Source organism: Micropterus dolomieu, linkage group LG20, assembly GCF_021292245.1.
Source record: "Micropterus dolomieu isolate WLL.071019.BEF.003 ecotype Adirondacks linkage group LG20, ASM2129224v1, whole genome shotgun sequence".
In the NCBI taxonomy this organism is placed as follows: domain Eukaryota; kingdom Metazoa; phylum Chordata; class Actinopteri; order Centrarchiformes; family Centrarchidae; genus Micropterus; species Micropterus dolomieu.
Genome location: NC_060169.1, coordinates 17,212,355 through 17,236,251, shown reverse-complemented (window position 1 = coordinate 17,236,251; position 23,897 = coordinate 17,212,355). Strand labels below are relative to the sequence as shown.

Below are 23,897 nucleotides of genomic sequence, written 5' to 3'. Positions count from 1 at the left end.
CTAATTAAAGCAGATTCTCTCTCTCTGTACATCTTCATCTGTTCTCCCTCTCCTCCTCCCTGCTCTCTGTGTCTGCGCTCTGGTTCGAAGAATAAATAATGACCAGATAACGGCGGTGCCAATGATCAAAGACAGCTGTTCCATTCATCAGATGTCGACTTACATTATCTACTTCATTAACTTGTTTTCTAATTTCATTCCTCATTTGTGCATACTTGGTTTTATCATATGCTTTGATATGCCTATTCCTAAAAAAATATGATGTGATTTTTAAAAAACCCTAAATTGTGTAGTTCTGAGATGAGGTCAGAGGAGGACGCATGTGTTTGGTGCTGTGTTTACTGGGCTGGTTGCAGCCTTTAGAATTTTTACTGATGTGAGATGAAGAGCACTATTATCCAAGGTGCTACCCTCAGCAGCTTGTCTACTGGGACCAAATATGTTTTTTCTGTGGGTACCTGCAGATAAGCAATGGGAGGCACAGTCCAGGTATTTTAAGAGCTTTCTCCTTGGCTTATAATATTTTTTAAATACCAAAAGAGTAGGATAAATGCATATAAAGTAACCTCTATGAGTTATTATCGAGAATCAGTGCCATGGTGACAGAAAGGTGCTAAAATCATGTTGAAATTATCAGATATTATTAAAATAATAATAAATGTAATATTAAAATAAATTTTAAATATTATATTTAAATACATTTGAATACAATCAGAATTAAATGTATGTAAAATTCATACATATAAAAAAATGCCCATCATGAACAAATGTAAGCTAAAACACTAAACTCAAGTCAAATACAAATGCTGAATGATTCTATAGAATAGAAACAACTCAACCACTCTCATCCCAGAATAGAAATGTCACTTCTCACAGTATAAATTGCCCTGTGTATAGTCTTTTAAATCAGATTAGAGCTCATGCTGTCGTTAACAGTTTTTTTCAAAGCCCAAGTGTCTTCTTGTCCAAACATATGGCTCAAGCATAGACTGCCCCAAGGCCTTGTTATTGCTGTGCCAATAACAGTTTGTTATGCAGTGAAGCTGAAAGCAGACAAACACAACTAAAGGCAATCTGATTCCATTGGACTGTGGATACAGATGGGAGGATGCCAGTATATGTTTGCTTTCCATTTATGTATGATTCATTTCATTTAAAGTCCTTAATTTTGTGATATTTGGCAGTATTTGCAATGTTTTGACAAGAATTAGATTTGTATTAATACTGGCCTAACTGGCACTCATCTAATCTGGTAAATAGAGAATTGTATTCACGTGATGAAATGACAGTGTTGAGTCAGTTTGATGGCAATCTTTCAAAGGAAATCCCAGGAGGCAGGAGACCTGAAGGATTTTGCGTGCGTGTGTGTGCATGTGCAAAGAAAAAAGCCAGAGTGCTTTCCTACCATTTCGAGACATGATTTATGGTCTTTCTCCATTGTGATATTATTAAGCTAAACTACTCCAAATGGGCGTATGTTTCCGATTATAACGTTAGTGACTGGGGATGAAGTATATGGCCTTTCTTCTACATGGAGGTCTAGTGGAGTTATGCCATACAGCAGCCGAAACGCACATCCTGCATTTGGTTTGTTTACAAGGCAAACAAAAAAAAGAAGTTGCAGCCTTCACTTTTGTCATTTGTATTATGCACTGCTGTAATGGTTTTATTCCATTTCAGTTACAAAAAAAGAGGAAAAACTTTATTGTGAACAAAAAAATAGAAAACATGTGTTCCACAAATTACTGGCTTGGAGAAGCCATAGCCATGGCAACCATGTCCACAGAGTTCTGGTTAAGAGAGAGAGGGCCTTGTTAAAGCCCCACAGACTGATTGCCTGTTAAAGGCTGGGCTCAGCACTGGCTGGCCGGAACACTGAAGTGCTTACAGTGTAGGTGCTATTTTATTTTATTCAACACCAACTAGGTTGGTCTAGGTCAAGTATCACTCAAGGCCTGGGCTGGTGGGTGAACAGGTCGAAGGGGTTAAGGGTTGTACCTTGACTTGAGTGATGGGGCTGGAGGAACTCTTGTCATTCTTCAGAGAGGAGGGAGAAATGGGCCCGCTAGTATTGAGGGGCTGGGGGAGTGGAGGCATCTTGGCTCCAGGAGAGACCTGCATGCTGGCAAGCTGGGCGGCATACAGTTGCTGTAGGGAGGTGGAGAAACCCGCAAGGCGTTAACATCCAAATCCAGCAAGCATTCAAAGTTTTATATTCTGTCTTTTCCTCTCCCTAGAACTCTGCTTCTGTGTCTGCCTTCACCCCCCCCCCCCCCCCCCCCCCCCCCCTTTAACGTCTTTCCTCTCTTTCCATGAGGCTGGCAGAGAACCTCCATCAAAGGTCTTAACTGTATTTCAAAGGCTGAACCCAGAGAGAGACAGCAGTCTTAAAAACCACACAGAGATGGCTTTCATTCAAAATACTTGGAGCCCCTATTTTCCACTCATCACAGAGAAAAGTTTGCCGACTGGATGCAAGTGTGTTAGCAAAGATCTCTCATTTCTCTAGATCTACACAGCTTCCTATTGAAGTTGCTGGCCTGTGATTTGTCTCCACACAGCCATGTGAGACAATCCCATTCCACAATGTTAGAAACCCAACCTCAGCTGGATTGCCATCACAGAATATGTTAAACGCAAGCATTATTAAGGCTTAGAAACCTGCACAGAGAACACTGATGTAATCACCGTTATTTGCCTTGGCGTTAAATCAGTAAGATGTCCAACTGTTGGTGACATTACCACACAAGAGGGTGGTTCAAATGACTGGTGAAGCACTCAATAACAGTTGTGCCTGTAACAGGGTTGAACTCTGAAAGCTCAATTTACATTTCCACCACCAGTCTGATTATGTGGGATATACTAGAAAGAGTGGTTAAAGACGTTGATATGAGGGTTTGGAAATATTTTTAAAAAATCTGGTGAGCCACAGACTGCTAATTGTCAGTTGGATCAGATTTTTGACACAGTAATTCATCCTTTATCCTGGATAAAGTTACAGTTTAATGTCTTGACATCAAGCTGTGTGGCTATTTTTTGTATAATTAAAACCTTAAACATATAATACCAGAGTGATTTGATTTGATGATTGTTTTGTGCTTATTTTTCTGTTACAGAGTACAGCACTCCCACACTGCTGAGACTTCATTCCGCCCCAGGTCTGTATTGATTGGCCACCAGGTAAGTGATGAAATTGGCTATTGTCTCCTGCTGCAAATGGCAGGGGTCTGTCAAATACAGCCACTGTCTTAAAAAGAGTGTTAGTCCATGTATCCTCACTTCATCAGACAGATAGCATCCCTTAACACCCCCTCTGGCTTGCTATCCACAGACCTTGTGTTTTGTTGTGTTATTCAGTCAGATGGCGCTGTCAGGGAGAATCTAATTTCTCTTCCTCTGGCCAATCAGCAAACCCTGTCTCATTTCCTGGTTCAACTGGCCACATACAGACTGCATTTGTGTGGAGGGGAAAAAGCTACCCGGCACCGCTGACCTCACCTTCAGCAGTGTAAATGCAGACTAAAGCCAAACAAAGCACTTTATGTCCATGCACATATCTCCAGATATAAACACATATGTGCTCCTGTAAGAAACTTTATCGCTGCCACATAAGTGGCAGTACAAAAGGTCCATTCTTCCAGGGGACCTGGGGATAACAACAGCACATGGGCAGCGGAAATGACAGACTGATTATGTTCCCACAATGATAGCACTGCCCCCACCTCCCTCACAAACAGCCTTTTGTCTCCGACAGGAATGGACATAGGAGCAGACCCAACTCTGTTTTCCCCTCATCTGAGCTAGACTTAGTTAATGTCACTGGTGTGTCTGTGTGTGGGGGTTTAGAGAGAGAGAAAGAAAGAAAGAGGGGAGTCTCCACTCGCTGCCTGTCACTCTGGGCTACGTGCAAGTCTTAGTAGAGAAGTGGTAGAGAGTCTGTTGGACAGATGTTTGCTAACAGGCCTGTCGACGAATATGCCACTGACCTTGAGTGAGAAGAACTTTATTGTCCGGAAAAGCAGCACAATTAAAGTTTGCCTCAAATTAGACGCAGTCAGGGTGCCCCTTTTCAGCACTGATTAGCAGGTCAGTACTATGGGGTGAGAAGCAGTGGTTACCCTTATAACCAGGAACACTCTGACTTCAAGAGCCAAAGAACAATAAATACAATCAGGGAGAAATACAGATGAGAGGTGTGTTAACCCACCACACACTGCTCCAGCACATACTCAAGTTAGTGACCTCACAAAACAGTACAGGACATTGTGCATAAAGGTCAGTGTGGTTTCAGAGGCTAAGGGATGATGCATCCTGCCAAGGCTGGTCTCCCTGAGCAGAAGACATCTGCCTGCTTTCCTCAGTTGACGATCTCACATCTGATAGCCCCGCCTTCATATCTACTTGCCAGGTGGGGGCAGCAAAAGGTTTATGGTATTTAGGGTCAAGCTGAAAGTCAGTGCACCAGCTCTGGGGTACTGAAGTAGGTGAAAGCAAGGGTGGAGCCCTGTTTCCTTTTTCTCTTCCTTTCCCCCCCTCAACATTCTTACCACTAGTTGTTTTTCTTTATTTGATCAGGGTAACATACACCTTCTAGGACACGTCATACTTCTATTCATGAAAAACCATAGAGCGGCACACTAAGGCACAGTTTGTATGAGGGTAGAAAATAGCAAAATGAACATAATAGCTAATGGGATTTCAATGCGGGTTTTAAAATAAATATGGCAAAAGAAAAAAAATTTTTCTTAGCTTGAAGGCAGGAGCAAATTCCTGTCATTTCCCATTATCAAATGTGTGCATGCATAACTAATGTGGCAATATAGTATCTGGTTGTTGTTGTTTTTAAAGAAAGAAAATGCTTTGAAAGGTTTTGCCTTTTTCCTAAAAAAATAGTACTATTTCATAACATAGAAACAACACACATAAATGAGTAGATACGGAAATACAAAATCAAATTTCTTCCATCTGACCCCATCATTCCGTGTTTCCCAGTAGAGCAGAGCAGATCTCAGCAAGCATGGATTCAAAGTGAGTGCAGCACGCCCAAGGTCAGACTGTTAGCCTCTGGTAATTAAAAACAAGCCCTCTGGAGGCAGCAGAGGTTAAACGGGGAGGTTCACTTTTCTGCCTGTGACATTAAACTGAGATTACACATGCAGCTGATGATGTTATACATCTCAGTAGTATGATGTGCAGTTAAGACAGGCGGTCGCTAATTGTTTAGTAAAACAACAGAGCTGATACTATAGATCAGATGAAAATATGTGCTGGAAAATACAGTGGCAGATATTTGTTTCAGTGACGGTGCATTGCTGATTTACCACGGCCTGCAAAAATATAAAAACAAAGACAAATAAATTGCCTAATACCTATAAACATCCTCTGCATTTTACATGGGGTGAGCATTATCTGATGATTGCCACACTCTCTTTGTCACACTCTTGTCTCTATGTATGTGAGTGTTTCTGTATGTATGTCTGTCAATGTCTCATTCACCTCTGCCTGGCCTGGGTGCTGAGCACTGGGCTGGATATGAGGGCATTAACTGTGCTTCAGTGCACCACACCATTTAAAAGGCAGCACAGCGCCAGCCCCGTTTGCCACAAGGCTTGTACAGGCTCATTGCCCAGGGCGACCAGGCAGGCTGACCCAGGCTAGGCCCAGATGTCAGGAGTGGAGGAAGGCGTCCTGGTGCACTGTGCCGATGCTTTCCAGTATGGCCCAACATCTGTCTCATCTGCTGGCACCCAACCTGCTCTGCTCCAACCCCTCCTCTTGCCTTTCTCTATTTCTCTATCTTATATCTACAGTATACATTTAAGTCCTTCTCTGTCAGTGTGTGTGTGTGTGTGTGTGGGGGGGGGTGTCTCCAGGCCCAGGGGCCCTAGAGCCAGCCCTCCCATTCAGTGCAGCTCACCACATTATCCACTCTATCTGTCCATCTGTCCCTCTGTTCACCACTGCCTCTATCCAGCTGCTCACCTAGCCGTCCTATTAGCCAGCCTTCCACACACAGCTAACATTGCTGCACTGCACTGGGTTACCTTCAAAGACCGAGCTCCTCTGCTCATAAACACAGAAACAGCTGCTCTCTACAGTATGTCTGTTCTCTTGTTTCTCCCCTCCTCTCTCTCTATTTCAAAGTCAAAAGTGCTTCACTTGTTAATGATGGAAGCCGTTCCTTCACATCTGTACTACACAGGCATTTACATCCAAACAAAAGATAATGTGCGGTATGCTGCTCTCCCACTTTCTTCCTGTTTGTCCCTGACTGTGTAACACTTTCTTATCACTCCAGTCGTCTATGCCTTTGAGTACTCCTTCAGATGTGTCTGTCTTGCTTGAGATCTGGTCCGGGTTGTCCCTGAGCATGTAGGCTGCTTTTCATCTTTACAGTGAGTGCATGAGCTGAGGCTGGGCCCAGTTTTATCATGGGCCTAGAGAGATGCCATAGCAAAGGCGCCAGATGATAATTGCGGTGTTAAGTCTTAACTCAAGCGGCTCGACTTCCAGTACTGTAAGGCATAAGGATGTGATGGGCTTGGACAATTCAGGGGGAAAAGAGCAAGAGCAACACATGAACAGAATGAGAAAGGGGGATGGGAGTAATTCAGAAATACACAAACTAAGACACTTAAAGATGGTTCAACATGTGGAAGGGAAATTGGAAAAGCAAGGGAGTGAGACAGAGCCAGCAAGAGATAGAAAATGGAGCTTTGACTGAGTGAAGGCAGACGATTTCTATTTATTTAGTCCTAACAGTGATACTGCATACAGAGAACCCAGATGTTCTGTTTTATCCAATAATTCTTTCTTTAAAATAGCTTAAACCCCAAAGTCTGCTTCCAATGATAGAAAACAGGACTTTCTCAAAGGGTCCTCCTGTTTACTGGTTCTGTAAAAAGGATTGGTGATATATATCAAGTTCATGTTGGCCTTAAGTAAATTGTTTTTCACTTGGCAACTGATGCAAGGTATAGTGTACAAACAGCAAATTAAGTGCTCCCAAACAGAAAATTCTTTTGTGGAATTAGGGAAATTCCCTTCTTGTCTCTTTACTCAATTGAATATAGTAGGTGTCCAGACAGATTGGGGTACAATCTGAGCACAATTTCCTCTGTTAGGTGAGAGGTGTCAGTTGTAATCAGGGAAGGACAGGCAGGGATGGAGCCATTGTTTCCTGCTGGTCCTGGGCTCATCCCGGCCCTGTGTGGGCACTAATGAAGAGGGGCATGTCGCGCTGGGATAGTTTACCCGCCTCCTCTCCAGTGAGTTGAGGACGAGAGCCAATCTGTCAAGAAAACATTGAGTGAAATTGCCCTGTGGTACAGCAATGCCTGGTGACAGCCACTTGCAGACTGCCAGCCACCAGAGTGATGCTACCACCCTGTATTGACAAGCAAATTACAGTCTCCCAACACTCAAAAGCATCCTGGAAGATTCATTTACATCCATCAGCTCTAAGCCTTTGTTACCTTGTTGGGGGGTTTTCTCTTAGAGAGAAAGGGCAGGGAATGGGGGGAGGAGCCCAGACTGTTATGACAGAGGAGATTGTGAAGAGGCTACGTGGCCAACATTAAGACTGACGGAGCGGCTAGCCTCTCTGACTGGATGGCTGATCGCATTACCTCTGCAGCATTGTGGGAATTAATTCTTCCAATAAGATAATTTTTAAGGTTCATATATTGCACAATCTAAACTGAGTAAATTGGTGAAAATTATACCTTGCCATGTAGCTGACAGGAAGAGATATTTTAATTGGGGGGCAGCCTATTCAGCCGTGTGTGTGTGGGATTATGTATGTGTGTGTGTGTGTATGTGTGTGTGTGTGTGTGTGTTTGCGTGTGTAAGGTGATGAAGAATGGGTTTGGAGGTGAAACTAAAAATGCTCAAGACAGTTTGAAGGGTTAGCGTGCTTGATGATGCATGAAGAATCACCGCAGTAATACGATAAGTAATAAGTAATATTTGCAGGGGAGCCTTAAATCAGCTTATTATTTTATTTGAATCATGTTTTATTCTAAATCTTCTTTTAAATTACAAGTTGCATCATTTTAACACTGGACATGTGTTACATTTTTTTTTTACTACAGGGACACTAAGAGTGAAGCCACAGGTACTTCACACTAATTACCAGATATGTTTTTGTGCTTCTTTTGTAGTCAAGAGTCCTCTCTCTCTCCAACACACACACACACATTGGAGTATACTTTTCATTAGTTTAATTTTGAAGAAGAAGGAGCGTGCTGGTGCTATTATTGCTCTAAAAAGGAGAAGACTACTAACTTAATTCCATGTCTGGCTTAATATGATGTTTTTAATCATAGCAGACTCCCAGTACTTTGTAGGGGAAGTGGTTGCAGTCACATGGTTTGTTGATCCCAGCTATGTAGAAAAGGGCATGTTTGACTTGCCTTGCTGTTTTAAGGGGAGTCTCTATGCAGGGTAAATAGCAGCCAGCAGGCGGAATATGTGACAGGCTGACAGACTTCAATTAATGGAAAATGCACCTCTTTTTGTTTACTGTGTTCTGTAAAGGTCAGCCAAGTCATGGTCTTGGAGGCACTGTTTTTGCCCATTCCCAGGGTTAGATACATAATCAGAATTAATCACTGTAGACCCGTCTCCCCTCCTCACCCCAACCTTCAGATATATGACTGTCTCATCTGACCTCATACACCACTATAAATAGACCCAGCATGCCTGTCTGAACTACCACTCCTTTCCAATGGACATCTCTGTGATACACAAACTAAGCGACACATATACACACTCCAGAAACATATTCACTTAGTCTTGCGGACATACGTTTTCAAACATGAGCAGACTCATTTAACACCTTACATGCTTCTGGTAGCTTTTCTCGTGGCTGCATATTTACGCACAGCTCTTCGGAGCCAGCTGCGAGCATTGTTAGAACTTGCCAAGGCTCGTTAACACTGACAGTGGTAGCCTCAGAAGGACAAATGCCACATATATCAAGCGTGCAAAGAGTTTTCCTCTCAGTCTTCAGCTCTCTCTTGACATACTTATTTCTGCTGTTGAGCATCACATGTTGCAGCTTTCAATAACTTTTCACTGTTGTTGACAAAGCAGCAGTGGCCACTTAACCATATGTTAGGAGAGATGCTTTTTAATTCTTTGTTTCCTTCTTTTGTTTCCAAAGAACAGTCCTGATTTCTAGTTTCAAGTAGACTTAAGATGTACAATTACTCGGAACTGCAAAGGAAACTGATAATTAGAGAAGCAAAGAGCAGCAGTGCAGCTGAATAGCTATGGTTGTTATTCAGCTTCCCATTGCTACTTGTATGTTTTTTATGTAACTAAACATCAGTAAAAAGAGCAAGGGAATCATTATCACCATTTAGGAAAAAAGGACCATGCACAGGCTGAGAGCAGCCCTGGTAACAGTAGTATTTATAATATTGTATTAACAACTGGAAGGATAGGATGCAGATAATTATCTATATTAAACAGTATGGCCTGAGGTTAAGCCCTGACCTGGGTGCAGCTTTTTTAAATGCTGTGTGAGAAAAGTCCTGGAGGAGCCTGTAGGGCTTGGAGCCTATCCCAACATTTTCTGAGGCTCAAAACCACCACTCAGCATCACTTTGTATAACATACCATGCATTAGATTTTACTTCATGCATATTAAAAGGCCTGCCCATTCTTTCACCTTATTTGTTTTCCTCACAGAGATAAAAGACATATTACAGTGGTTCCACTAGATAAAAGCAATAGGAAGGATATTCTTTGCTTACACAGTCAATTGTCTTCTGATTAATTCAATGGCAGACGATTAAGGCAACCAAAGTGATTCTCATTCCCTCTAATAACTATTATCTTCCTTACTCCTCTGTCTGGCAGAGCTTGTGGGGATAAATCCTCTATAAAACAGGATAAATTACATATGTAAGGTGATAAGCGTGTGTGAGCTGCGGGCCTCCAGGATTATTTAGTGTGCAGCTCATTACTTAGCGTACAGCTGCTTAGCCATCCTTTCTGCCCTGGGCTTGGCGGGCGTCCCTAGCATTCTTTGTCATAGCACTGTACATACCTGAAGCTGGAGGGGGCTGAGTCCTGACGCTGCTGCAGCTGCCATTGTGGATGGAATGAACTGCACTGGGTAGTTATCACCTGTCAGAGAGGGAGAGAGGCACAAACAATGGATACATGTTCAGACAATGAGCCGGCCCACAGCGACCAGGCAAGTGCCAACAGAGATCCTGGGCCCTCCAATACTTTGCCACAGCAATGTGGCACATTGCAATGAGCCATCGGCTTCAAGCCCAAACATCTGCATTAACAAAAGGCTAAGCTGGTTTGACTGGAGCAGGATTACTTAGGAACGTTTCACACCATTCCCTCCTTCCTCCACCTGCACAGTACACCTCCTGGAAAATACCATGTCAACAATAACTACAACATAGTTTAACAAGTTAGGAGTTCTTTTAAGGTTTATGTGCGTGTGTGTGTGTGTGCATGTGTGTGTTAGTTAATAAATGTTAAAAGATCTCCTGGTTTTCAACTAGCGATTATGTAAAAGCCCCAACATGTTCTCTCATGCAGTTCATACAGCTGTAGACTTGTCTGGCTATTGTTCCACACTACATTGTTTGTTTCTGAGTGATAGCTTTGGCAGCAGAGCAAAAGCACTTGTATGCAAACTGGTTAGAACAAGTGTGCAGTCACAATAACAAGGGAAAAAATCCCACACATTCTTATCTCACATATCACTGTGATCAAGCAGGGAAAAATTGGTCTCCAAATAGCAGCGCTATTCATTACTATTCACTATTGTTGGCCTGGCATCAGCACGTTTGTCAGACAGGGATATAAAAACGGCTGCTGTATGAGTGATATCCATGGGGGTGTATAACTGAGTACCAGACGCTTTCACACACTCGACCTAGTGTGTTGAGACGGACAGAACAGCCCCTGTGAGACGCGGCAGTGCAGTGTTCATAGACAGGAGGTTGGTTTGAACCATGTGTCTGGAGGAGGGGATGTGGGGTGCACAGTGGGGGTGGGGAGGAGGGGTAGTTGGCCTTCGCTCAGACCCCACTTCTGCCTGTCACTTCTTCTCACAAACATATGGAGCCATTAAGCCAAAGACAAGGTAAATGTATATACCTTCTCTTTCACTTTGCCCTCACTCGCTCGCCTCACTTTGCAATCTTGTACAGCACAGCACAATGTGATACAGGCCATGGAAATTCAATCCCCATTTAGTAGCAAATAAAATCACACACCCGAAGTGGTTTCAAATAGTGCTGGGTTGGATGTGTGGGGGTGCACTGTGGTTATTTCTACACCTCCTCCTTTTTGGTATCGCTTTCTCTCTGTCTCCCTCTCTCTGTGCTGTCTGTGACGTAGGATTTGGGAATAATAAATGGCTGGATGTCTTTAGATGTCATGTGAAACCTGGGGAGGGTCATGTGCTAAGTGAGTACACCACCACTGCTGGGGGGTTTCAGGCTCCAAGGTTCAGTCTGTGTCAAGGCACCAGACACTAGAAGAATGGGTGCTGTGCCAAGTTAGCGTCACTGGTGAAAGGGAATTGCGTTTAAAACTGCTTGGTTTTTTTTAACTGGCCATGGCTGGTCCCATGCCCAGAGCCTGGACTCTGAATGCCGGGGGGGGGGGGGGTAGTACAGGTGACGCCATGGTCACAACAGGCTATATTTCCGTCATGTGGTGCCATGAAATATAAGTAATAGATCTGCTGAGGGTTGACAGATGTAGGCCTTTCTTAGACCAGATCAAATGATGATGAATGAACTATATAACCCTCAAAGTTGAGCTTCTATTTTCACTGGCTTTCAAATTTTATTGAATCACCAAAGCTGTTCACAGACTTACATGAAAGAAAGTTATACTGGTGTATCATTCCATTGTTTTATTGTTGTTGAGATTTCATTCATGAAGTAGATCCGACTTCCTTTGGTGCATTTATTTTACAGTACATCAAGAAGAACACTATGTGTTGTCTAACTTGAATGACTTAAATAACAAATACCATAAAATCAGTGAATCAGTTTAAATGTGACAACTAAAATGTGTTAAAAATACAAGATTTAAAATAAAATAGCATGAGGGAACTGTCAAGTGTCAGCAGGATGTCTATTAGGAAGACTAGCACCAGAAGACTATGGGGTCATTCTGTAGGTCCATTAGGGGACATCAGACTGAATGCTGCCATGTCTGTGTAAACAGACATGAAAGTCCAACTTGTATCTATTTGTTTAAAAGATGAGCTGGTGTCTCTAAGACTGTGCTTGTCTACCATGCAACACCAGGCCATTGAGCACAGCCAGTGGATTGGGTGATGACTTACCACTATGGAGCCAGAATGACTCTGTTGCCATGTGAGCACCACAGGGCTGGGGGTCATAAGCAGTGGTCCCCGGGAGCTGTCTCATAATGATAACATCAGATTAGTGTGCCCTAGTCTTGGAAGTGAATGCTTGGCCACTCACTTCATGGAGAAAGGACATGGCAGCATCCTGTATACCCTGCAGGTGGTGGTGATAACATTGTACTCTCTGGATATAGTGTGTATATTGTGTTGGACGGGCAGAAATAATAGAGGTTTTGAAATACTCCTCCTGACTACAAGAGTCATTTTCAGACCCCCTTTGCTGTTTCTTCATGAACTCATGAATTATGCAGGAACCATACACATGGCGACCCCTGACCATGATTCCATAATAGCTCCTGTTATTTGAACTAAAACATTTTCCGTGTCAAACCTATTGCAGAAAGCACACTGGTAAAAGACTCCCCCTCAGGCACTTTGTTTAAGCTGTCATGGCTCCATAGTTCCAAAATAGCTGACTTTCTTTTTCATCCTGTGGTTTTATAGTTAATTCATTAACTGCACTACCACACCTTTTAATGTCGTGCTGCGAACCTGCTGACTTCCAAGTGTTTCTTTTTCCGTTTTCAGTCCTCTTTCTTGTTCTGATACTGTTTTTACAACAGATGAGCCTTTCCTTTTTTTTCTAGCTGACTCATAAATCCTTTTCTTTTTGATAGTGAGGTTTTCATCAACACAACACTGTCTCATTCTGTTTGCATGTGAAATTTAGGCCATGGATCTATTTTATGTTTATATTTAACATGAATATAGTAGTATGTGTGTGGCACATCTTTAATATTCACAAGGATTCAAGGGTGAATGAGGTTACTGCTTTGGCAGGGCATAAGTCAACATGTTGCGACAGTTTTATGAAAAAATGTTTTTTTTATTTTGAAGGCTTTGGAAGGCTTTTCTTTTACGCAATTCAAAAGACAAAGGAAGAGAAAGAGGCATGCTGATACAGGCAATGAAACCAGTTATACATGCAGGAAAACCTGTTCCTTACATCATCCACCAACTATCCACCTTATAATTGTCTTCACAAGACACAATTTTATTAAACTGTAATAGGGGTAGTTATATATAGTTGATTTTTATGCATATAACAAAAGGACGACTTTTCATGCAAGGATCATCTCTGTGGATACTTGAATAACAGTTATAGCCAGCACACTACTGAAAGATACTTTCATCATGAAGACATGTTTACATTCCTCTGCTTCTCTATCCATATCTATTGTTCCACATGGAATACAATGTTCCCAGGCCTTGGTCTCAAGTCCAAGTTCAAACGGAGCATGCCAGTGTCCTCAAGTGTGAATCAAGCATTTCTTTGTTGCTATGGATTTGTTATCAAGTGTCACAACTTTAAGACTAAAAATCATAATCACAATAATTTAAAGTGTAAGGGAAAAGACATAGCAAGCAGAGAGGAAGGGGAAAGACAAAAAGAAGACTTAACTTGCAAGCATACCTGGCTTATAAGACATTCCCGGGGGGAAGAGAAAGCCTTGCTGGGCGGCGGCTGCTGCTGCCAGAGTGCGTTGGTCGTGTGGAAAAATGGGGATCATGAGCGGAGGCATGTGACCCTGGACCTGCTGAACAGATAGGGAGCGGAGATCAGAGAGAGGCCTAAGCATAGTCATGGAACACAGAAACACAGAGCCCACTCAGGGGGAGGCCAGATCACAGCTCTACCTAACATGTGTTGACAGGGGGCTCTGCGGCAATGATGGCCCTCGTGTGCTCACACAATACATGGCCGAGCCACGCCAGGTCTTAATCCAAACCACAATTTCACCTCGGTACATCAAAGGCCCAGCATACGCACATTGTTCAAGCACCAGTTAGAGGAAGCAACATGCAGGACAGAGGGCAGAGAGGCTGAGTAGGTCCACACTACTTCTGCAGAGAAGTACTGTACGTGTTGAAAGAAGCAATGGCCAACATGTTAGCAAGTGGATTGTTAAATGTATTACACAAGTGCAGAGACAGAATTGATCAGCATTTTCATCCACAAGCACACACACTCACATTAAGGGAAGATGAACTAGTCACAATAATCTTGGATGATTATTTATTTAGAATATGAACACCTAAAGAAAATAGTACTTGCCGCACGCTGTATTTCATGTCATCCTAGGACTGTCTGTTCCACTCACATATTAACCTTCACCATACAGTCTGTTACTGACTTGCCTATTGGGAATATCAACGCAAACTCCCTGCATGTGTTTGTCAAGGGTGGGAGAGTAGCTTATGTCTCAAAAGTGGTGTGTGGGGGTTTTCCACACATGTTGCAAGGTCCAATCTTACTGTCATTCTCCACTTCCTGAAACTCTGTGATGGGGAGCAGCCCCAGCTACCATGGGCCTGCGAGGGTTAATCTAGCACTGAGCCAGGCCACCTCAGGGGAACCTGCCTGGAAAATGGGTTAATAAAGGTCATCCCCCAAAATAAACACTTTACAGAATGTTTCTCCATTCATCCCTCCTTAAAATCAACTCGCAATAAAACAGGTCTGGGTGCAATTACTGCCGCTGCATTGGGGCATGAAATCAACCTGCTCTGAGCAAGGACTTTCCCCCCATGTTCTGGCTGAAGTCTACTATGATCTCCACTTTTTCAGTCCGCGCTGCTCCCCCTGTAGACCCTTTACCGGAGTAGTCGCACCCAATTTCTCTCACAGCTAGCACGCTAAACCTACTCAAAACTGCTTTATTGATCTGTCCAGAGGTGCAGAGCTAGACTGAAAACTAAATAAATATAGCCATTTTATGTCCACTGAGCTTTTACAGAAGTGCAAGTGCAGAAAGTGCATTATAGAAGAATAGAAAAGTATATAATTCTTCCAAAAGTAATTCTGTAAAATGTGCAATTGCAGTAGAAAAATAAATGGCCAAGGAGACTGCGACAAATTACCTTAAATAAAACATTGCTTTATAGGGATTTGTGTTCCAAGTTTCCAGGCTGAATGGATGAGAGATGGATCTTGGCCTTGCATGTATGGAACATATGGAAAAACACAATAATTAATGTCACAACATGAGGTAGGGCCAGTGACAGGCGGGGGGCGACACTGGGGAACACAGCTTTTCTCTGTCTGTATATTTGGACTGTAAAACCAGATGGAGTCTGTTGCTGAATGTGCGGTAGTCACAGGGCAGAAAAGGGCTCCCTCAAGTCCACATCCCTCCAAGTGTGTTGCATGGTAGTTCATACATTTTTATGAATGAACTAACATGCATCAGCAGTAAATTAAATGTTACCTGAATTTTTTTCTAAATAAAATTATTGACTGTCATATATTTAAGCAAAGTGGATAAAACAAAAACACTCTATTTACAGAAGTGATGATTTTTTTAAAGTCTGTTTTTCAAAGTTACCAAGTTATTCACAGCTCTCTGTCCATATTTCCTCTTCCACTGGAATTCACAGCGCTCCAAACACTCTCCTAAGTCAAAGCATCTGTGCGAGACTGCTCGACATGCAACCTTCCTTTACATCGGACCAGCTATTAGTAATCATGATCATCTTTTTTTGTAAATCATACCATAAAAACAAGCTGAGCCACAACCAGAAGAACAGCTGCTTCACATGAGGAAACAATAGTAATCTTGCTACACAGTTAAAAAACATTTAAATATTTTATATCATTTGCCCAATTAAATAATTTATTTGCTTTAAATTAAGTGAAAAGACAAATGAGACTACATTCATTAATATAGCTGAATTGTACAAGACATGTATACAGATTATATACTGAGAGACCTCAGCAAAAGGCATCAAATACTTACGATGTATTTTTCTCCAGCATTAAATGTAAATGATGTCATTTCATCTGGGATATAAGCTTCTATTACTATTATTATTTTAAAATATGGAGCAGAATATACAAGATTCACCGAGGCTAGACAGAGTGTGAATGTGCGTTGAAGGGGAAATAAATGCATTGAGTTTGAATGGTTGTGATTTGCAGTAATGAGCTCCACGCATTAAAGTTTAATTTACAGCAACTAATGTCAGAGAAAGGCAAATCAAATTTTGAGGAGCTTCAAGGTGGCAACAAATATTGGAGGTTAGTTGAGCTGTCATTTAAAAGCTGGCACAGTGGCTGAGCAGATTCTAACATTTTCATAAGTGCTTTTTTAAAATTTGACTGGTAAAGTAAAAAATATATATATATCATAAGACCATTTTTTTGAGAAAAGAAATTGTGTACGTATGTGTGGCCACTACTCTCCCTCTGTAACTACAAACCCATCCCCCACTCCCTTAAGCGTTAACCTCAAGTTCATCTATGTGTGGGCTGAGTGCCCAGGATATTTCTATTGCCAAGATGATCTTGAGGAGTTGGAAAATGAAGTGGAGCAGATGTGAGCGGGGCACTTGGGCAGCGTCCTCCCTTCTCCTCGTAAATACAGAGGCATTGTTGTGCTGGCACTGCTCTTCCTTTGTCTTAGCACTGCTAAGTACTAGATAATGTCATTTCACACCATCTGCCCCCAGGCTTCATTAAAGATACATGAATGGGCTATCTTATGAGGAACAGGTGCTATTGTTTGTCCCTTAAGACCCAGCACTAAGGATCTGACTCGGAATACTTGAAGAGGAGCATCTGTAGTGATCAGTCAGACAGACTTGGCTGAGGCCCCCGTCTCTGCCAGCAAGCACTCCAACAGAGGTTTCTTGGGGAACTCAGCCGCCTTGCAACATGTATCATCAATTCAGATGACCTGATGAAGTCTGTATCAGGCCAGCACGCAATCTGTTTCCCTCTCAAGGAGATGCTGGTATTTGATAAATAGATCCAACATGCTGTTCTACTGCGAGTAGGATACCGTATAGATACCATATTATGAAAGAATGAATTAGGTTTATCTTAGTTAAGTATTAAAATTATTATTATTAAATTATTTTTGCAATATTTAGTTCAGTAACATCTCTGTCCTGTTGTATTTTGATTTGACAACTATCTTAATCCCTTTTAGGTTTGCTAAATCATCTATCATTGTGTTTTATTGAGAAAAGCTTAATTCGTCCTTTTTTAATTGATCATTTACTTCAGCAAATAAATCCAATTAACCAAGTAAAAGAAGAAGAAAGCACTTAACAGTAGCTCAACTGACTGGACAATGGTTTACAACAGCAGCCCATCCTGAGGTCAGACTGCAGAGGATGAGTCAGGCGGCTCAGACGGACTCTCATCTCTGAAGTGTAAATACACAGGGTGTAAAAGATGGGATAGACTTGAAAGAGCTCCCTTTATTTCTCCTAGCATTTACAACACATGCAGTATGCACACGCACACGCACACACACACACACACACACACACACACGTATACTCTCTTAAATAGATTTATCTTTTATTATTTCTGTACGGCCTATTGTTCTGTACGGCTTATAGTGCAATACATGTACCATTTAACATATTTTAGATAAAATATGCACTTTTATAGTTATTTTAACAAGAAAAGATTTTAACAAACACGTTTCTACAGACCTGTCTTAAGCTCCAGTAATATAAAAAGTATTTGTGCCAATGAAAAAAGTGAGTGGTTTTGTTTTTATAGATGTGTAAGCGTCTACCTACAACATGCGAAAAAGCAGCTCCAAAACACTGAGTGCAAATGGAAATGTACAGCGCATTACAGCACTCACTTGGGTCCCTGTCAACACCCATGTTCCTCACTGTCTGTTATAGCCTCTACAAAGCACCCAGGAGGCCCGAAAACCCCTGCTGGCTTTCCCTCTGAAATCCCTCACACCTCCATGCACTGATCCACACACAAGTTTATATAGCTACTTGCTATAGACCACAATAGACCAATGAAGGAAACTGGGTTTGAGTTTTTGTTTGTCCAAGTCATTATTAACAAGATTAAGAGACAGAAGTATTAGTAGTAAACATCTACCTCATTCTCACCATGTTTCATAGTTATTAGCTTGAAAGAATCTGTGGGATCCTGGGTCTAATACTTGACACCTTTTGACACACGCTTCATGCATATCCCTATAATCTGCAATCATTTGCCTTGAGGAGACTTGCAAAAAGTTCAACCCCTTCAGGTATTTTATGAAAATACTGACGACAATATGACCACAAGTAGCAGTATTAGACATTTCTGAGGAGCTCATGGTGATCATGATCTTAATTCTGTACAATCATTTAGATTATAATAGATGCCTTTCCCATTAGGAAAATGATCACAATCACCAGTAATCATTCAGAGGAGAACTCGCGTTTCATTGACATCTCATTTTTTAATAAAATCACTTCCACACTTTAGTAGCTGTCAGATCTGCAGCTCTCGCTAACCTCCTCTTTCACATTTTCTATAGGAGGGGTTCAGTAATTTCACCCAGGGAGGATAGACTCCAGCTGTTGCTGTAAGAACTGATAGTTCACACTTCGTTCCCCCCTGCTCTCCACTGAGCTGCACACCAAACACCTGCAAGTAGAAATCACCTTTTGTGATCCATTTAAAGGGGAAGTGATCTTGAGGAAGCTGGCAAGTCTGGCTATGTCCCAACAGCAGCACACACAGTAAAACTGACACTAGACAGCAGGATATGTTTAACACCCACCACTGTGTACACAGCCCACTGGGTGTACACTATACTGGAGCCTAACCAGGAGGAAAATCACTCAGTAGAAGCACTTCTGGGCTGTTGAATCCTCTGTGTTGCTTCAGGATTATTTTCCCTCATGAAACAATCAACATTTTCTAAGCACACATTACTCCTACAGGTCACTTATCAGCTGGTTAAACCACTACTATACACTGAACAGTTAAACCTCATGGCAGACACACATGAATCGAACAGAGATGTGATGGTGTTTGGATTTGTCTGTAGCTAATGGTAATCAGACAAATAGATCAATAGATTTGAACCAGACTTTGATGCTCCAGACCCCTGCCTTTGAATGAAGGTCTTCATATACCCACCCAATAGACTAAAGCACATTATTCCTGCTTGTCTGCTCTGAAAATGGGCGCACTGGAATGGGGAGGGCGAATACACTGGACACGTTCAGGTCGCCAACAAAGGGCCCTTGTCTCGGACCTTTCTCCTCACTTCCTTCGTTCATCTGAAATTCTTATACAGCACCCTTTCCTACAAAAGTCAAAGACAGGCCTCTAAAGACAAAGATCAACAGTGTACAAGCACTGGCCCAGAATATTTTCTCTGAATTGTCGGGGTACGGCTTTAATGCTGACAGCAGGCACTGTTCACTCAGGTTTGAGCGTAGCGCTGCACATCAGTCATGCCTGCCTGTGTTACACTGAGTGCTGTACAGGATAAAGTGCAGCAAATCCAGACACTTGAGTGAGGTCAGACCATCCAGAGGGAATAACCAATAGATGACTTCTTGTTCCACTAATTCCTTACACAGTAAAACAAGCCTTCTTGGAAAACAGCCATTCCAATATGTCTATATTAAGTCGATGGGAGCTTGCAGGGAAGCACAGTAGTCCAACCCTCTGACCCGCCTAACACAACCGACCCCAAATCCCTCCACTCCAGCCCTCCTCTATCTCATCGTTCCTCCTGACTTCCTTGGAATTCTGGATAAAACTGCAGGCTACTGTTTGCTTAAATACACTGCCTGGCATTTACAGGACATATGCACAATGCTCCAATTTAATGTAGTTTCAGTATAAAATGTTGTAGGAAGAATAATAAAAAGCTTGAGCTTAAGTATGATGCAAAATGGTAAAAACATGCAAGTAAAATAAACAGATTTTTAAAAAAAACATTTAAATCATGCATTGGTAGAAACAAACTTTTTCATTGGTGTATGTTTATGTGACCAAAAAGGGTTTTCATGCTACAGCTCTGTATTGTATTACATAGTCGGTGTTCGATTGTGAACACACTAAAAGCACAGTGCATTCCTACATACTGACATAATGTATGTCATGAATTTTGTGCAATTCAGGGTTATATTTCCAAAGAATTTTATGTATATATTTTTTTGGGGGGGGGTGCATACAAAGAAATAAGCATGAAAGCAGAAGGTCTGGCCATAAAATTAAGGTTTGCAGTAAACTGACCATTTCCATGGGGACTCCTTCAAACAGCATGTGTAATGACGGGAAAAAAAGAGAGCAGACATAAACAAACCCACAAGTGAGTTTGGGGCAGGCATCATTATCCTGCATATACATCCTTGCTGTATGGAAATGGGAATAAGTGACATGCCTCTGCCCCTCATTGTAGGGGGGTGAGTGAGGTTCTAAAGAACATTGGACACGGCCTAGTCAGATAACCAGCTACAGCCATGTGATGTGAACAGGGTAAGGAGAGTAGGAAATAGAGGGATTTTGTATGTGAGGCTTATGAAATAATGTGGCTGTAAAGGTTTAAAATTTCACAAGCAAGAGAAACATAAATGCTTTGTCTGTCCAATATTAACTGTTTTGTGTTATATTCCCTACATATATTCACTATAAACTTGCTATATTGTTATATTTCAATATGAAACATGGTTTATTATTTCATTAACATTTATTTAAAATTTGAGGGGGAAAAAACTTTAAAGTTAATTTGAAAAAGTTCTGTCTGAACAGAAGACCACCCCTAATTTTTGTGATGGTATTGTCCACACTATGGCTTGGTTTCCCCCTCCGTCTCGTCTTCCAATCACAGACTGAGGCTCTGTCTTTGCTATTACCTCCCAGCTGCCGGGGCCACAGAAAACAACAGAGCCCATTCTGTTGTTCAGCAGAGAGCAGGCCTGTCAGGCAGGGCAACAGACAGTGTGCGTTGAGACTTTCAAACGTGCTCCAATATCATCACCTAATGATGGGCAAGATCAAAACCACAGCAATCAGAAAATGATCAAACAAGGAAGTTAATATGATGACCTGTGCCACAATACTGTTAAGATTGAATTATGTTTAAAAATTAGCAATGGCGTTAAGGAAATGTTTAAAAGAAATTACCTAGGTATTTTGGAGAGTTGAGTTTTGGAAAAACCAAACAAAAAATTCTACAATTCTGTTTCTATAAAAAAAACTACAGGACAAAAAAGCTCATTCATTGTGTTCTGTTGGGGAATGCTTGGACTCTCCTCCCTGCCCCAAAATCAAAAAGCTCCTTTTTGTGCACTGGCCGTGGGCTGAAAGCTTTGCTTTGCCACCCCAGCCCTAAGAAAACACGCGCCCTTTCTCCCTGCCGCCTGCCCGTACACAGTAGAGCCTATTAATGCAGCTCCTTCTCCCTGTGAGAGTGCTCACTGCTGAGGATGATGGCCGCGCAAAGCCAACGCAAAGACAAAACAGTTTGCACAACATTAGCAGAGAAAACACAGTCCATGCTGAGAGGGAGAGGAATCTATATCAACATCACAGTGGAGGATGTGTTCTCCCTCAACTGACATTTTCCTTACGAGGGTTGGTGTACAGTGGATGTTAAGTGTAGGCGCTTTGCCTTCATCTAGGGAAAGTTAGTGGAGCTCTAAACAGGTGCTTTATAGTGATATTCAGAAAGAACATAGGAGTGCCTCATTCATCATATGTGTATGTAAAGAATGGATGTTCAGTGCCCGGTGATCTTCTGTCTTCTGTCAATCATTCTTGTGAGAACTGGTAGAAGTTTGTCTCATAATATAACCCGTCCCATGGCTGCTTTACCCCTCAGGTAACTAATTTTTAGTAGACCCTCAGGTGTGATTTCACACATTACAGCCGTTCATGTGGCACCTCTCAGATGGAGCCTCTTAATTATCGCTGCTTAAACTGCTGAGGTGTCTGACTACAAAGGCCAATTACACAATACCATGGTTTTATTGCATAATTGACATGAATAATGGATCTATGTTTGTCTACATTCAAACCTCGTCGGCAAAGACACAGTACAAGCAAGCATTGTGTTTCATTTGACTGCATGAAAAGAGACAATAAAGCCACTGATCAGTTGTTAAATTACACATAAGAAGATGGATCTGTCCATATTTTATAATTTTTTAAATCCAATTTTCACACAATCTGTTCATCTGTTTAGTTTAAAACAATACGACCACTAGCCCTGCCTGTGTACCACAACATAAAGTAAATGTAAGTGGAAATAACAGGAGACCCTGCGACACGACCCCGGATAAGCAGATGAAGATGGATGGATGGATGGATGGATGGATGGATAACAGGAGAGTGAATCATAACCCTAAGACCCCAGACCATTTAAACATTATTTAATGTTTATATTCCTAAAGCAAGAATTTGTTTTAACAGACAAATGGCTTTGCATACCAACTGTTCATCCACTTAGCTTCTTTTGCAAACCATCACTGCCACTGCTGAGGTTGTATCTATTACACCTTTTTATGCATCATTAACTTTTAACAGGGCCGCGATGGCTTCATTGTTTAAATTGCACACAACTTTGTTTAACGTCAGCATTTCTTCTGCTTCCTGACAAGCAGTCACATTTCATAACTAATTAAATTGATCCCTCCCTCCCCACCGATAGAGTCCACTAACTGAAATTATTTGTATCTAAGTGTCAATATATTAAATCACAGGGCTAATGAGTTGGGTCACTGCTTTCTTTTATCTTCAGTCTTGCATGTGCACATCTTCATCAGCTAACAGTCTCCTTAAATGGAGGATGAACATGCTGGACGGAGCCTCCCTGGGCGAGAGCCAAGCCTGTCTGACTAGGCTGTTAATGCCCCCACATAATCCTACTAGCAGGCTAACACAGAGCTCTTCAACACAAGGGAAAGCACTGGCAGCACAGCATCTACACAGACACGCATGTGCACACTTAAACACATACACACGATCATTTCCCTGCTCTATTATTCTCTTATTATCATGCTAACAGTCCCAATCTAGCTGTGCTAATTGGGGGACTTACACATTCTCTTTAACAAAGTCTATTTTTGTGCTTTTTTTTTTTGCCCGTGCATTAATAAGAGTCTCACACTGAGAAAATCATTTGTGCCGGGGAGACAACAAAAGCATCTGAGAATACACAAATTAGCGCTATTATCTTTGTGCAATTACCATACAGCCCTGTGTTTATTTAAACTCATCTGATTGATTTAAAATATTTACCATAATGTTGTAGTTTGGGAGGCTTTGCTTCTCTAAATTGGTAACCAAACAGAATCCGTGCATTAAATTACTTGCATTGGATTGGATAACATGCGTATTCTTTTTTAGAATAATAAAGTAATTTACGAAGCAGTACACCAATGTGACAGAATTAGTTTTTGTTCATGCTGGGAGATCTAGTTAGATGATTATTTTCAGCACTAGACAAAAGTTTAATGCTTCAGCTGTAGTCAAAGCTCTTAATGGTAGAAACATCAGGCTATGTGGGGGTTGTGAGGACGGAGGAAACAATTAATACAGTCTGAAACAGGCCAGTTATTAGAGGGAAACTGCTTCTCAGTGACAAAGACCTTACATTGGTATGATGATTAATGATACAACAGGACCGTGACCCCAAGCTTCCTGAGCCTACAGCTGAATCTCACTGCAATGGCATCACAACGCAGATGTGTAACTCTTTCAGTGGCA

The 23,897-nt window shown here is 41.8% G+C and overlaps 1 protein-coding gene across 19 annotated transcripts in view; it reads right to left on the bottom strand.

Moving 5' to 3' along the window:
• The window catches only part of sox6 (SRY-box transcription factor 6), a 134,334-nt gene that overhangs the window by 26,499 nt on the left and 83,938 nt on the right, over positions 1 to 23,897 (bottom strand). For 16 of the 19 annotated variants that reach the window (XM_046032701.1, XM_046032707.1, XM_046032702.1 and 13 more), the window contains 3 exons: positions 13,836 to 13,959; positions 10,058 to 10,137; positions 1,999 to 2,148 (listed from right to left, as the gene is read on the bottom strand). In XM_046032701.1, coding sequence (XP_045888657.1) covers positions 1,999 to 2,148; positions 10,058 to 10,137; positions 13,836 to 13,959 — 354 coding nt within the window. The remainder of the gene's footprint in view (positions 1 to 1,998; positions 2,149 to 10,057; positions 10,138 to 13,835; positions 13,960 to 23,897) is intronic. The other 3 variants (XM_046032708.1, XM_046032715.1, XM_046032717.1) reach the window with 1 other exon arrangement.